The following is a 12,269-nucleotide window of genomic DNA, read 5'->3' as shown; positions in this document are numbered from 1 at the left end:
TCGAAAATGAACTCACTGCTATATATTGAATAGCAGTGGATCTATTTTTGAATGAATATCACGAAGAAAAAACACAGCTGCACCAAAAAAAAAAATATTTTCTAATTCAATCACGAAATTAATCGATCCAATTAATTTTTTAATTGAAATGTTTTCAATCACTGAAATGATAGTATCACTTAAAAATTAATTGATCCAATTAAAAATTAATTGATCCAATTAAAAAATTAAAAATTAAATTAATCAATTAAATATTTAATTGCATATTTTTTAAAACTCAAAAACTTTAATTGTAAACATTTTCGTGAATTTTTTTCTGTGTGGCACTCTACTATTAGAACCTAAACCATTCGATACAATGCTCCTGAATTACGTGGGATGAAGTTGAGTCTCTCGAAATCAGCAAGATAAAGCAATAGTTGTCTTAGACATTAAACTGACGTGGATGACAAATACTGCAGACCGTCTAAAGAAGGCCTATGTGGCATTACATTCTTGTCTAGAACTAATTGGGGGACACCGGGGAATGAGACCTTCCCTTTATACTGCGGTTATAAGACCTGTGGCTGCCATGGTCGGTGGACAATCGCAATAAGGACCACTGCAAAAGCCGCTGAGTCGTTGTTGATGACGCCTTTATTCAGAAGCGATATGAGCATCTTCGTTGACAATCAAGCAGCTACCAAAGGCCTTGAGTAATGCAGACATAAAGTCTAAAATAGTCAGCAGCTTTCGTAGAGAAAAATTTTGAATAATGGCAAATGAAGAGACAGATGTACTGGCTAAAAAAATGTCCGTGTGGACATTTTCCCCCGCTGTCTCTTAACAGGATTCATGTTAAGTATGAGGAACTATGGCAAGGACTTTGGGTCTCTTAGGAAGGTTGCGAGCAAACAAATTTGATCTGGGACGAAAAATAAACAAACCAACTGGAAATGAGGCCGTTAATTGGCATTATAACTGGCGAAACATATGGTTAGAATAGGCCGTAAAGATGGTGGCATTTGCAGATGGTGTCTCGACCCAGAAGTTACGAAAGACTGCTGTGTTATTATCCAGCATTATAATGTTACCAAGAACAAAATACTGGGTTATTTTTCCTTCCAGGCTCTCGCCAATCTGCAGGATTGTAGCCTAAGCAATATAATCGCCTTCATCAGGACCTCTATTTGGACGTTTTAAGCAACTTCAAAGAGGCGGATAAATGGAAGTTTTAGAGCACCTTTAAAAACGACGACCTCACGGAGACTGAGTTTAGAATTTTTGGCTCAATGGGTACATAAATATGTAAAATTTTCGATTTTAGGGTGAAGATCAGCCAGAAATATTGCCACGTTTGGAGCTGTTTATGGGCTGGTGTGGGGGTTACGTTAAAGCTCATGTCTATGCAGATAAGCCAGATTCAATTTATACATTGAAGCTTTTATTTATTCGGGTCCAAATGTTGTATGTCAAAATTGGACTAAGCGGATGGACCCTTTGAGGTGCAATCACGGTCAGCCTGTGCATGAAATAATTTTCAAAAATTAATTTGTGTGGACCGTTCTATCATTTCCAATAATGATTTAGTGCATTTTTTTAATTTGTTGTGTTTTTTCATAAACCTCTTAAAAAATAACCCGTTTAATGGAGAATCATATTGTCAACTAAAGAAATTGCACTATATTACCTGAAATTAGATCAGCTCTAATCAGCGAAAGTGGGACAACTTAACTCTACCGTGGTGCAATGGTTAGCATGCCCGCCTTGCATACACAAGGTCGTGGGTTCGATTCCTGCTACGACCGAACACCAAAAAGTTTTTCAGCGGTGGATTATCCCAACTCAGTAATGCTGGTGACATTTCTGAGGGTTTCAAAGCTTCTCTAAGTGGTTTCACTGGAATGTGGAACGCCGTTCGGACTCGGCTATAAAAAGGAGGTCCCTTGTCATTGAGCTTAACATGGAATCGGGCAGCACTCAGTGATAAGAGAGAAGTTCACCACTGTGGTATCACAATGGACTGAATAGTCTAAGTGAGCCTGATACATCGGGCTGCCACATAACCTAACCTAACCTAACCTAACTCTACATGAGTCTAACAAGTATATTCGGCCATAAGTTCGGCGATGCCGAAGCCTATGTCCCTCCACCATGGATTGCGTGGAAACTTGACAAAATTTTCTACAGAAATAAAAGTTTGACAAAATTTTGTATATAAATGGTAGATTATTGTTGGCTCGAGTGGCAACCATGATTATGAACAGATATGGACCAATTTTTGTATGCTTGGGGATCGGATATATAACTATAGACTGATATGGGCATGGTTATTAGCGGCCATATACTAACACCACGTACCAAATTTCAACCGGATCGGATGAATTTTGCTCCTCCAAGAGGCTCCGGAGGTCAAATCTGGGGAACGGTTTATATGGGGGCTATATATAATTATGGACCGATATGGACCAATTCTTGCGTGGTTGTTAGGGACCACATACTAACACCACGTACCACATTTGAACCGGATAGAATTAATTTTGCTCCTCCAAGAGGCTCCGGAGGTCAAATCCGGGGATCAGTTTATATGGGGGCTATATGTAATTATGGACCAATACGGACCAATTTTTGGGATGGTTGTTAGATACCATATACTAACACCACGTACAACATTTCAGCCGGATCGGATGAAATTTGTTTCTCCTAGAGGATCCGCAAATCAAATCTGGGGATCGGTTTATATGGGGGGCTATATATAATTATGAACCGATATGGACCAATTTTTGCATGGTTGCTAGAGACCATATAGTTACACCATGTACCAAATTTTAGCCAGATCGGATGAAATATGCTACTCTTAGAGGCTCCGCAAGCCAAATCTGGGGGTTCGTTTACATGGGGGCTATACGTAAAAGTGGACCGATACATTTGCAATACTATCCGACCTACATCGATAACAACTACTTGTGCCAAGTTTCAAGTCGATAGCTTGTTTCGTTCGGAGGTTAGCGTGATTTCAACAGACGGACGGACGGACATGCTTAGATCGACTCAGAATTTCATCACGACCCAGAATATATATACTTTATGGGGTCGTAGAGCAATATTTCGATGTGTTACAAACGGAATGACAAAGTTAATTTACCCCCCGTCCTATGGTGGAGGATATAAAAATAAAGTGTCTCGATGTATATCGAAAAATTCTAAAAAATTAAGGATGTAGATAATTTCATTTGCCAACAAAAAAAAAAACCGGAATAGATTTTCGTCTCGCCTTTTCCATTCAATATATATACTTAACAATATATATAAGATACTTAAATTCACTCCAAAAAATTCAAGAAAAATACAGATGTGTTTCTTAGGGCCCATATTTCATATTGGTCTATAATTTTATATAGCTTCGATATAGATCGTTCTCCAATTGTAGATCGTTCTCCAATTGTGCTTCACTCATTTTATTTGCTTAAAATTTTTCGTTATTTTATTATATAATATTTCAAAACACTATGCGTCATTGTTGCGCTTCTTCCCGTGAGTATTTATAATGGATAAGTTTAGGATGTTACCAAACTCTGGGGGAAGCTTTGCTCGTTGTTTGACTAATGAACGATTTTTTTTTTTATAAATTTACCATGTTCCTTAGTGATGCGATATGAATGCAAAATTTTGTTCATTCTTTAACATTGATTTTGTTTTTTGACTTGGTCGGAATGGTCTCAAATTGATAGCCTTTATTAGCAAACATTATAGTCGATAACTGCAAGGTTAACATTTAATTAAATTATACACTAAATAGGAAGAGGGTGTTGTCGATAAGATTATATTTTTATGTGTTCCATATAGAGATGAAGTTTTGAGGATTAAATTACATCTATGCGGTTTGTATGCAATATTATTTAATTATACATTTTGATTTCTTGTATAATTATATGCTCATATGATATTGGTTTATGGAAATTTAATGCAAGAAACAAAAATGGAATATGGTACTATTAAATAACATTTGTCAAATATTGAGGATATATTTCTTGATCTACTATGGGTCTATGGGTTTTAGCCAATGATTTATCTAGATTTATTGAAACAAAATGCCATGCAAATTTCATAATTAAAAAATCCCTCTGACCTTCTTTGAGGGATTGTTATATGGTCCTCCACCAAAGAAGACAATTTAAAGAAATAACTATACATTTGCAGCTAGTGCAATAATATAGGGTTTACCAAAACGGCGGAGAAACAAAACATTTAAATTCCTTTTGTTATTGTAAGAACATTTGTCGTGAAGTCATATATCTTAATTAACGATATATTTCAATAATCAGATTTTAAATTTTTTCTTTGACAAAACACTTCATTAACAAGCTTTCGGCAAATTTAAATTTTTTTAATAAAAAATAGTACGCAAAGTTACAGAATCTGTCAAATAATGCTTAATTTATACTAAACAGAAGTTTTTAGAATTATATTTTTAATTGAGCTAATTAACTTTTTAATCAGTATATTTTTCATTGCTAAATAATGCTGTGACAGATATTATTTTCGTTATTGAAGCATTTGCAATTCAAAACATATTTGTATCAATTAATTTCGTGATTGAATCAAACAATTTATAGAGCGATTTAAGGGTAGTGAACACAAGTAGAACACCAAGTTTTAGAGCATTTTTTTTTTAACGTGAGCATCTGCAAAATGACTTTTTTAGTATTAGATGTCAGTTCCCTAAGCCTGCTTAAGTTCTATGAGGATTACATAAAGAAAATTTGGGAGTATAAATAATATTTATTTTATCTGGTAAAACTTCAAATAATTCCATATTCTAAATTAAATCCAAATCGGATAAACAATTTCATTTAGAGATCCTAGCAAAAGAATTTGGAAGTTGTTCCAAAGGCTCGACTTTAAAATCACTTCCAAAAATGTCCTCCAAAAGATGTTATTTATTTTGTATAACTTGCTTTTTTCATATTTTTAATGGGTAATTATTTTTTTTTTCTTCACATAGGTTGAAAACAGAGTAGGAATTAATAATATGTTAAAAATTATTTAAATTTTGTCGACGAAAAATGCTAAATCAATTTTAGAAATATTACAAATGTTTGAAAATATTTCAAGTCAAACGTATCAGATAAGCGTTATTCAATCAATTTAAAAAATTCATAAAACTTATAAAAGTTATTTATTTAGCAAAATATCACATCCAAAACACCGAATTCGGATCACCTTAAGAAGTGATGCAAATTCAGTGCACCCAGAGAAGGAATATGATCACCTCAAACATGTTTTAAGAGCAAAATGTTATTTTTGGGTAGTGACCATGTAACATGGTTTTCGCAACCATGTTATTTTCTCGGAAATCATGTATGTGATTTCGGCAAGCAGGTTATATTTGACGAGAAAATAACATTTTAGTGACAAACATGTTACATGGTCACCATACAAAAATAACATTTTGCTCTTGAAACATGTTTGAGGTGATCATATTCCTTCTCTGCGTGTGCGACGGCTGGTGAAATTGTAGAAAGCTGTCCTATGACATATGACAAGTCCATGTTAAATTCATCGCTACTACGCCAATTTTGCACCACTTCCGGATCCACAAAAAACATTTAAGTCACTTTTTTGTAAACTGATCAATATAAACCATAGTTTTTATATCCTTTAATGACTATCACAATGGATTCTAAATTTTCGATAATATACGATTTATAGGATATGGTGTTAATAACCCCCAAATAAAAAACAAATCTGAAGTTTGGCTTTAATGGGTCCAAAATACCAATTCAAGTAATTATACCCACAACTAGAGATGTGCCACGAAATTGTCGTGGCACGCGTGAATCACGTGAGTCGTGAACAACATCCGAAGAAACTCTCGTGAATGTGTGTGAACGGGACTAAAATAAATATGTCGTGCGTGAGCGTGCGTGAGAAATAAAATCGGTTCGAGAATGTGCGTGAATAAAATTTCTGCAAAATCACGCTCACGAAAAAAATCAAGATTTAATTCGTAATCGTATGTTAACTGAAATTAATTTGGCTCTAGAACTATATTCTATTCATGAATTTTGTTACTCGTGAATAACGTGAATTGTCGTGAATCGTGCGTGACCGTGAGTTCTTAAAAATAATTCGTGCGTGAGTACTGGTTTCATTTTGTGAATGTGCGGGAGTGGGATTGGCTTGCACACGTATCGTGCGTGAATAAACATTTTGCTTCGTGAATGTGCGTGAGTGTGAGTGAAATTTCAGTCACGCGCACACCTCTACCCACAACCATAGAATGGTGATGGGGGGTATAATAAGTTCGTCATTCCGTTTGTAACAAATCGAAATATCGATTTCCGACTATATAAAGTACATACAATGAAAGAAGAGTTTTCTATTCTGAGGAACGAAATTTTAGACAAACGAAGATTTTTTTGACGCTAAACAATTTTCTTTAGAAGCAAATAAAACAGATTAGAGACCATTGTTACGTTTGTCATGAATTCGAGTTTAGTTGCTTTCAATGAAAATAATTTATGTCAAAGGAAAAATTCGTTTGTCTAAAATTTCGTTCCATAGGAAAGTATGTTTTCTTTGGGTATATATTCTTGATCAGGGAGAAATTGTAACACGATATAAGCATGTCCGTCTGTCTATTGTAATCTCGCTATAGTCTTCAATAAAGGAGCTATCGTCCTGAAATTTAGCCCCGAATCGTCGTTTGACTGCACGCAGGCCATGTTTGAACATGAGCTATATCGGTCCAGGTCCAGATATAGCTCCCATATAAACCGATATCGGTCCAGTTCCAGATATAGCTCCCATATAAACCGATATCGGTCCAGGTCCAGATATAGCTCCCATATAAACCGATCCCGCGTTTTGGGGTCTTGGGCTTATAGAAATAGTAGTTTTTATCCAATTTGTCTAGAGGTATTCTAGGACAATAAAGAGGTTCGCCGAATATGGTGATTATCGGTCCATGTTTTGGTATAACTCCATATAGACCGATCTGCCGATTTTACTTCTTGGGCTTCTAGAATTCGTAGTTTTTATCCAATTTGTCTGAAATTGGAAATCTAGAGGTATTCTAGGACGATAAAGACATGTGCCGAAAATGGTGAGTACCGGTCCATGTTTTGATGTAGCCATCATATAGACCGATTTCCCGATTTTACTTCTTGGGCTTCTAGAATGCGTAGTTTTTATTCAATTTGCCTGAAATTGGAGATCTAGAGGTATCTATGGCCTTAATGAGGTGTGCCGAAAATGGTGAGTATCGGCCCATGTTTTGGTATAGCCCCCCTATTGACCGATCTCTCGATTTTACTTCTTGGGCTTCTAGAATTCGCAGTTTTTATCCAATGTGCCTGAAATTGGAAATCTAGAGGTATTTTAGGACCATAAAAGGGTGTGCCGGATATATTGTGTATCCGTAAAGTTTTTGCATACAGCCCCCTTATAAACTGCCCCTCCGATTTGGGGTCTAAATTCTAGAACTATAATTAGATGTACTGAATATTGTGTGTATTCCTCCATGTTTTTGGCATAGCCCCCATTAGATCGATCTCATTTTCTTGCACACTTACAAGAAATGTTTATGATTCCTCTAAAACTCAAACAAAAAATGGTTCTTATAAATCCAGAATCTCATCTAGTCTTCATAGGTAAAATCTTTACATTTATCTTCGTGAAGCGTACTGGTTGAACTGATCTGCTTGGGAAAATATCTGTCATCAAACCCCCCTGAAATTTTCAAAGGAAACTATTATATTTGATTCATGGTGGTGGGTATTTAAGATTCGGCCTGGCCGACTTACTGCTGTATATGCATGTTTGAATAAAACTTCGGCCGTCGAAATGCTCAAGGGGAGGTTTGTATTAAGGTTCAAAAAAGGTTACTTATATCCAAAGATTTGTACCTACCTCTAACGATTTTGGTATTGATTCCGCACCAAAGACGCGGCTTCTTTAAACTTAATTTATGGTACAGATCTCATTTATGGAACTACCATCCTCTGTTTGCGAATTATTCATGTACAAAAAAATGTCAGTTTAAAACTCAAAATTATAACAAATACTTGAAAGTAAAAAATGTTTTTTTTTTAATTCCAAGAAAAACTTTAAGCCAAATATACAAAATCATGAATATATATTTGATGATCTATATTTGAAGCATTTTTATCTTAAATCTAAAGATTCAATATTTTTGGCTATTCTTCTTCTTTACTTTTGCCTTAGTTAAAGACATACGGCTTCCACGGAGGGTCGCAAATTTCCAAAGTTTATATCTTAAATTTAATAAAAACAATATTTAAAGTAAAGTTTATTAAAATTCTTTTAATTAAAATGTCAACATATTAAAGTAATTTGCCCTTAATATTGTGTAAAAGATGTTGGTTGTGTAATCTTTAATAACACGAAAATATTTTTTTTAGTGTATATTTAAAAAAAGTTTACAATACATCTTCGAATAGGTATGTTTTTCGAAACTCACAAAATTATTCTGTAATAGAGTTTCCCAAATACAATTCATTTTCTTCGCACATTTATGACTCATTAACATATGAAGTTTGTTTCTTAAGTCTTTTGTTTTTTTTTTTTATTCGAAACCCATAACGAATTCAATAATCCTTAAACATTCATTTCAAATTTTATTTTAGGACTTTGATATTTCACAAATATCTTCCGCAAGACCTTAATAAAAACAATATTTAAAGGAAAGTTTATAAACATTATTTTAATTAAAATTTCAATATATTAAAGAAATGTGTCCTTAATATTGTGTTGTGTAATCTTTAATACCACAAAAATATTTTTTTCAGTGTATTTAAAAGTTTATAATAAATCTTCGAAAAGGTATTTTTTTCGAAATTCATAAAATTATTCTGTAATAGAGTTTCCCAATACAATTTATTTCATTCGCACATTTATGACTCATTAACATATGAAGTTTGTTTCTTAAGTCTTTTGTTTTTCTTTTTCGAAACCCATAACGCATTCAATAATCTTTAAACATTAATTTCAAATTTTATTTTAGGACATTGATATTTCACAAATATCTTCCGCAATAGCATAATGTCTGTCTGCTTGTCTGACACATAGAGTGATCGAAAAGGATTTGCTGTTTGTGTTATCTTTTTAATTTAATTGTTCGACATGCTGCTTATCTTGTACACACAGCACCTTAACGCATTCTCCATATCGACTCCACTCCAAGCGATCGAGTGTTGGTTGTTTGTTGTCGTTTCGATGGCTAAATATTTAAATACCCTGTGTGATAACGCAATTTAAATACCATTAAGCTGAGCACCCAATTATGATTGTGAATGAGCGAAGGAGGGAATGCACCATCCAGAGACGAGGAGAACATAAGTTAAGCCGCCGCCACCTTTTGATATATTAACGATCTCGTATTTGAGTGTTTTGATTATTTCCTTAAATCGCTTGTTTCATTATGAGCGAATGAACGCATACCCCCCATAACAACACACTGCAAAATTTTGCGGTCGAGGTGTTTGCTCCTTTTGAGGATGTTAAGTGTGTGCGTGTGTTCAATGAACTGTGTGGTTTCGTACTGAGAATGGGGCAATGGATACTGCTGTTTATGGCGCTAATTTAAAATTATAGCTTTGTTGCCTGTAAAATAAAAAATCACCAAACAAATTAAATTTTTTAACAAGGCGCCAATTCGTGTTGGTTTTGTTGAATTTCCGTACGTTTCTCTCTTATCCCAAGGAGTTAGCTCAGAGGATGAATAAAGAAAATATAAATGAAATATCTTGTTAAGTTTTATATGGTGTCATTTATCCTTGTTAAATTAAACAACAACCAGACGAGGAAAACATCCAAAGATGCCGCAGAATGTGCGTTTTATAATACGAAAAAAAAAATAATTTTGCCAAGGTAAACTTGGAAGATTTATTTCAATGTTTTTTTTTTCATTCTCGAAGATAATCTAGTGATCTAGTAAAAGAAATTAGGATAGAAATTCATAAATCTCCCATGTCCATGGATGGGTAAAATAGATTATTCCATTTATAACACATCGAAAATCGATATCCGACCATATAAAGATATATATACCCAGCATGAACTCTATAGCGAAGATATTCATGGGAATATTGAATGATCGTTTGTGTTCATGGGCAGAAGAGAGGAGAGTACTTATTGAATACCAAGCTGGGTTCAGACAAAAATATTCAACCATTGACAACATTTATAATCTTGCGACGATTATAAAAATTAAACTTGCACAGAAGAGGAAGATATATGCCTTTTTTGTAGATTTCAAGGCGGCATTTGATACTGTGTCAAGAAATCTTATGATATACAAGCTGTATGAGCTAGGAATTTCGTATAAAATGGTAAAAATTATTGAGAGTGTATATCAAAAAACAGAATCAGCAGTTTGGACGGGAGATGAACTTTCGGATTATTTTAATACGAATAGCGGAGTAAAGCAAGGTTGCCTACTATCGCCTTTATTGTTTGCTCTATACATAAATGATTTACATGATATCCTTGGAGGTGGTGTAGCCATTGAAGAAATTAGAGTTAAAATATTGCTTTATGCAGACGATATTGTAATATTGGCAGAGGATAAGGAGGTTCTCCAATCAATGATAAATAACTTAGAAAGCTATTGCAATAAGTGGAATTTAGTTGTAAATTTGTCTAAGTCGAAAATAATGGTTTTCAGAAACGGTGGCCGATTATCGAGTCAAGAGAAGTGGACTCTAAACAACCAACCAATTGAAATAGTGTCAGAATATAACTACTTAGGTGTCATACTGACACCCCAAATGAATTTTACTAAACATATCGAAGCCAGAAACCTACAGGCAAAAAATGCAATAAACATGACATGGAAAAATTTTCTTGGGAAATCGAGCATATCGCTAGAACAAAAATGGAATCTATTCAAAGCAGTATGTAGATCGATTCAATCTTATGGTGCACAAGTCTGGGGTTTCAGTTATTATGATGAGGTTGATAAGCTACAGCGATTCTTTATAAAGAAATTACTACGATTGCCAGACTCTGCCCCTAATTATGCAGTAGCCTTGGAGACTGGACTTGAGGAAGGCCATATATATATGATGCAAATGCATCTCAAATATATTATGAGAACGAAATTCAAATACACGGCTGAACGATTACCCCACCAGTTAACAAGGAAAGTAATACAAAAGAATTTATTTTGGGCAAATCAAATAAATACTATCATTGATCAGCTTGATATGCCCCAAATCAACGAGAATATGAGTTTGAATTCTTGGAATACTATGATGGCAAACCTGGTCGAACATATGATTATGAAAAACAGAAGTACGTCAATACTAAGAGCGCAACAAAGCACCATGAGAATATATAGATACCTAGATTACTCCAGAAGTCATCTTTATTTTGGGGGAAGTTACACCGTAGACGACATTTCATGGATAATTAAGGCCAGATGTGATCTAATACTTCTTAACGCAAATCCGTACATCCCTAATCCAAATGGCAACGATCAGTGCACACTATGCAATATGAATCAGAAAGAAACACTGCAACATTTCCTTGGTGTTTGTCCCATTTTAAGTGAGATTAGGGTGCTCTACTTTAGGATGAACCCCTTAAATGAGGATAATATCATAAGTATACTAGATGGAAGAGAAGTGGAAGACTGGAGAAATCTTATTGGATATCTTAAAGCAGCTTTACGATACCGTGACCTGATTATCAGAGAGTTTGCATAATTTTTTGTTTTTTATTTCTTTTTGAATAATATGTTCTTTAATTAACACGTTACAAGTACTCAGGCTGACGACGTTAAGTCATAGCCGTAAAATCTTTATTTAAAGTATTATATCAATTAAATTTTTTAAACATTGAATTGTATAGATGAATTTATAAATAATAAAGATTCAACTAACTATATACCCAGCAAAAAAGCGTCGCCAAAAAAAAATAGTGAAAATGTTCTTTTTGGATCCGGAAGTGGTGCAAATTTAGCGCAGAAGCGATGAATTTAACATGGGCTTGTCAAAGGACGGATGTCCACCATTTCAACAGCCGTTGCACTGAATTTGAATCACTTTTTAGGATGTGATCTGAATTCAGTGTTTTGGATGTTAATTTTGTGATATTTTGCCAAATAAATAATTTGACACGCTTGACCTAAAATTTTTTCAAAAATTCACAATTTTTCTAGAATGGATTTAGCATTTTTATCGACAAAATTTGAATAATTTGTCCCATTTTATTAATTCTTTTCTCTGTTTTTAATCTATTTGAAGCAAAAAAAGTTAAAATTA

General features: G+C 34.1%; 1 protein-coding gene across 1 annotated transcript; it reads left to right on the top strand.

The window, feature by feature from the left end:
- The first annotated feature begins 10,331 nt into the window (after positions 1 to 10,331).
- On the top strand, positions 10,332 to 11,711 carry LOC142231218 (uncharacterized). Its single transcript, XM_075301835.1, has one exon. It carries the CDS (start codon positions 10,332 to 10,334, stop codon positions 11,709 to 11,711), a length of 1,380 nt encoding a protein of 459 aa, XP_075157950.1.
- Positions 11,712 to 12,269: the final 558 nt, after the last annotated feature.

The sequence above is a fragment of the Haematobia irritans genome, chromosome 3 (assembly GCF_050003625.1).
Source record: "Haematobia irritans isolate KBUSLIRL chromosome 3, ASM5000362v1, whole genome shotgun sequence".
Taxonomy (NCBI): Eukaryota; Metazoa; Arthropoda; class Insecta; order Diptera; family Muscidae; genus Haematobia; species Haematobia irritans.
This window is presented reverse-complemented; position numbering and strand designations above follow the sequence as displayed.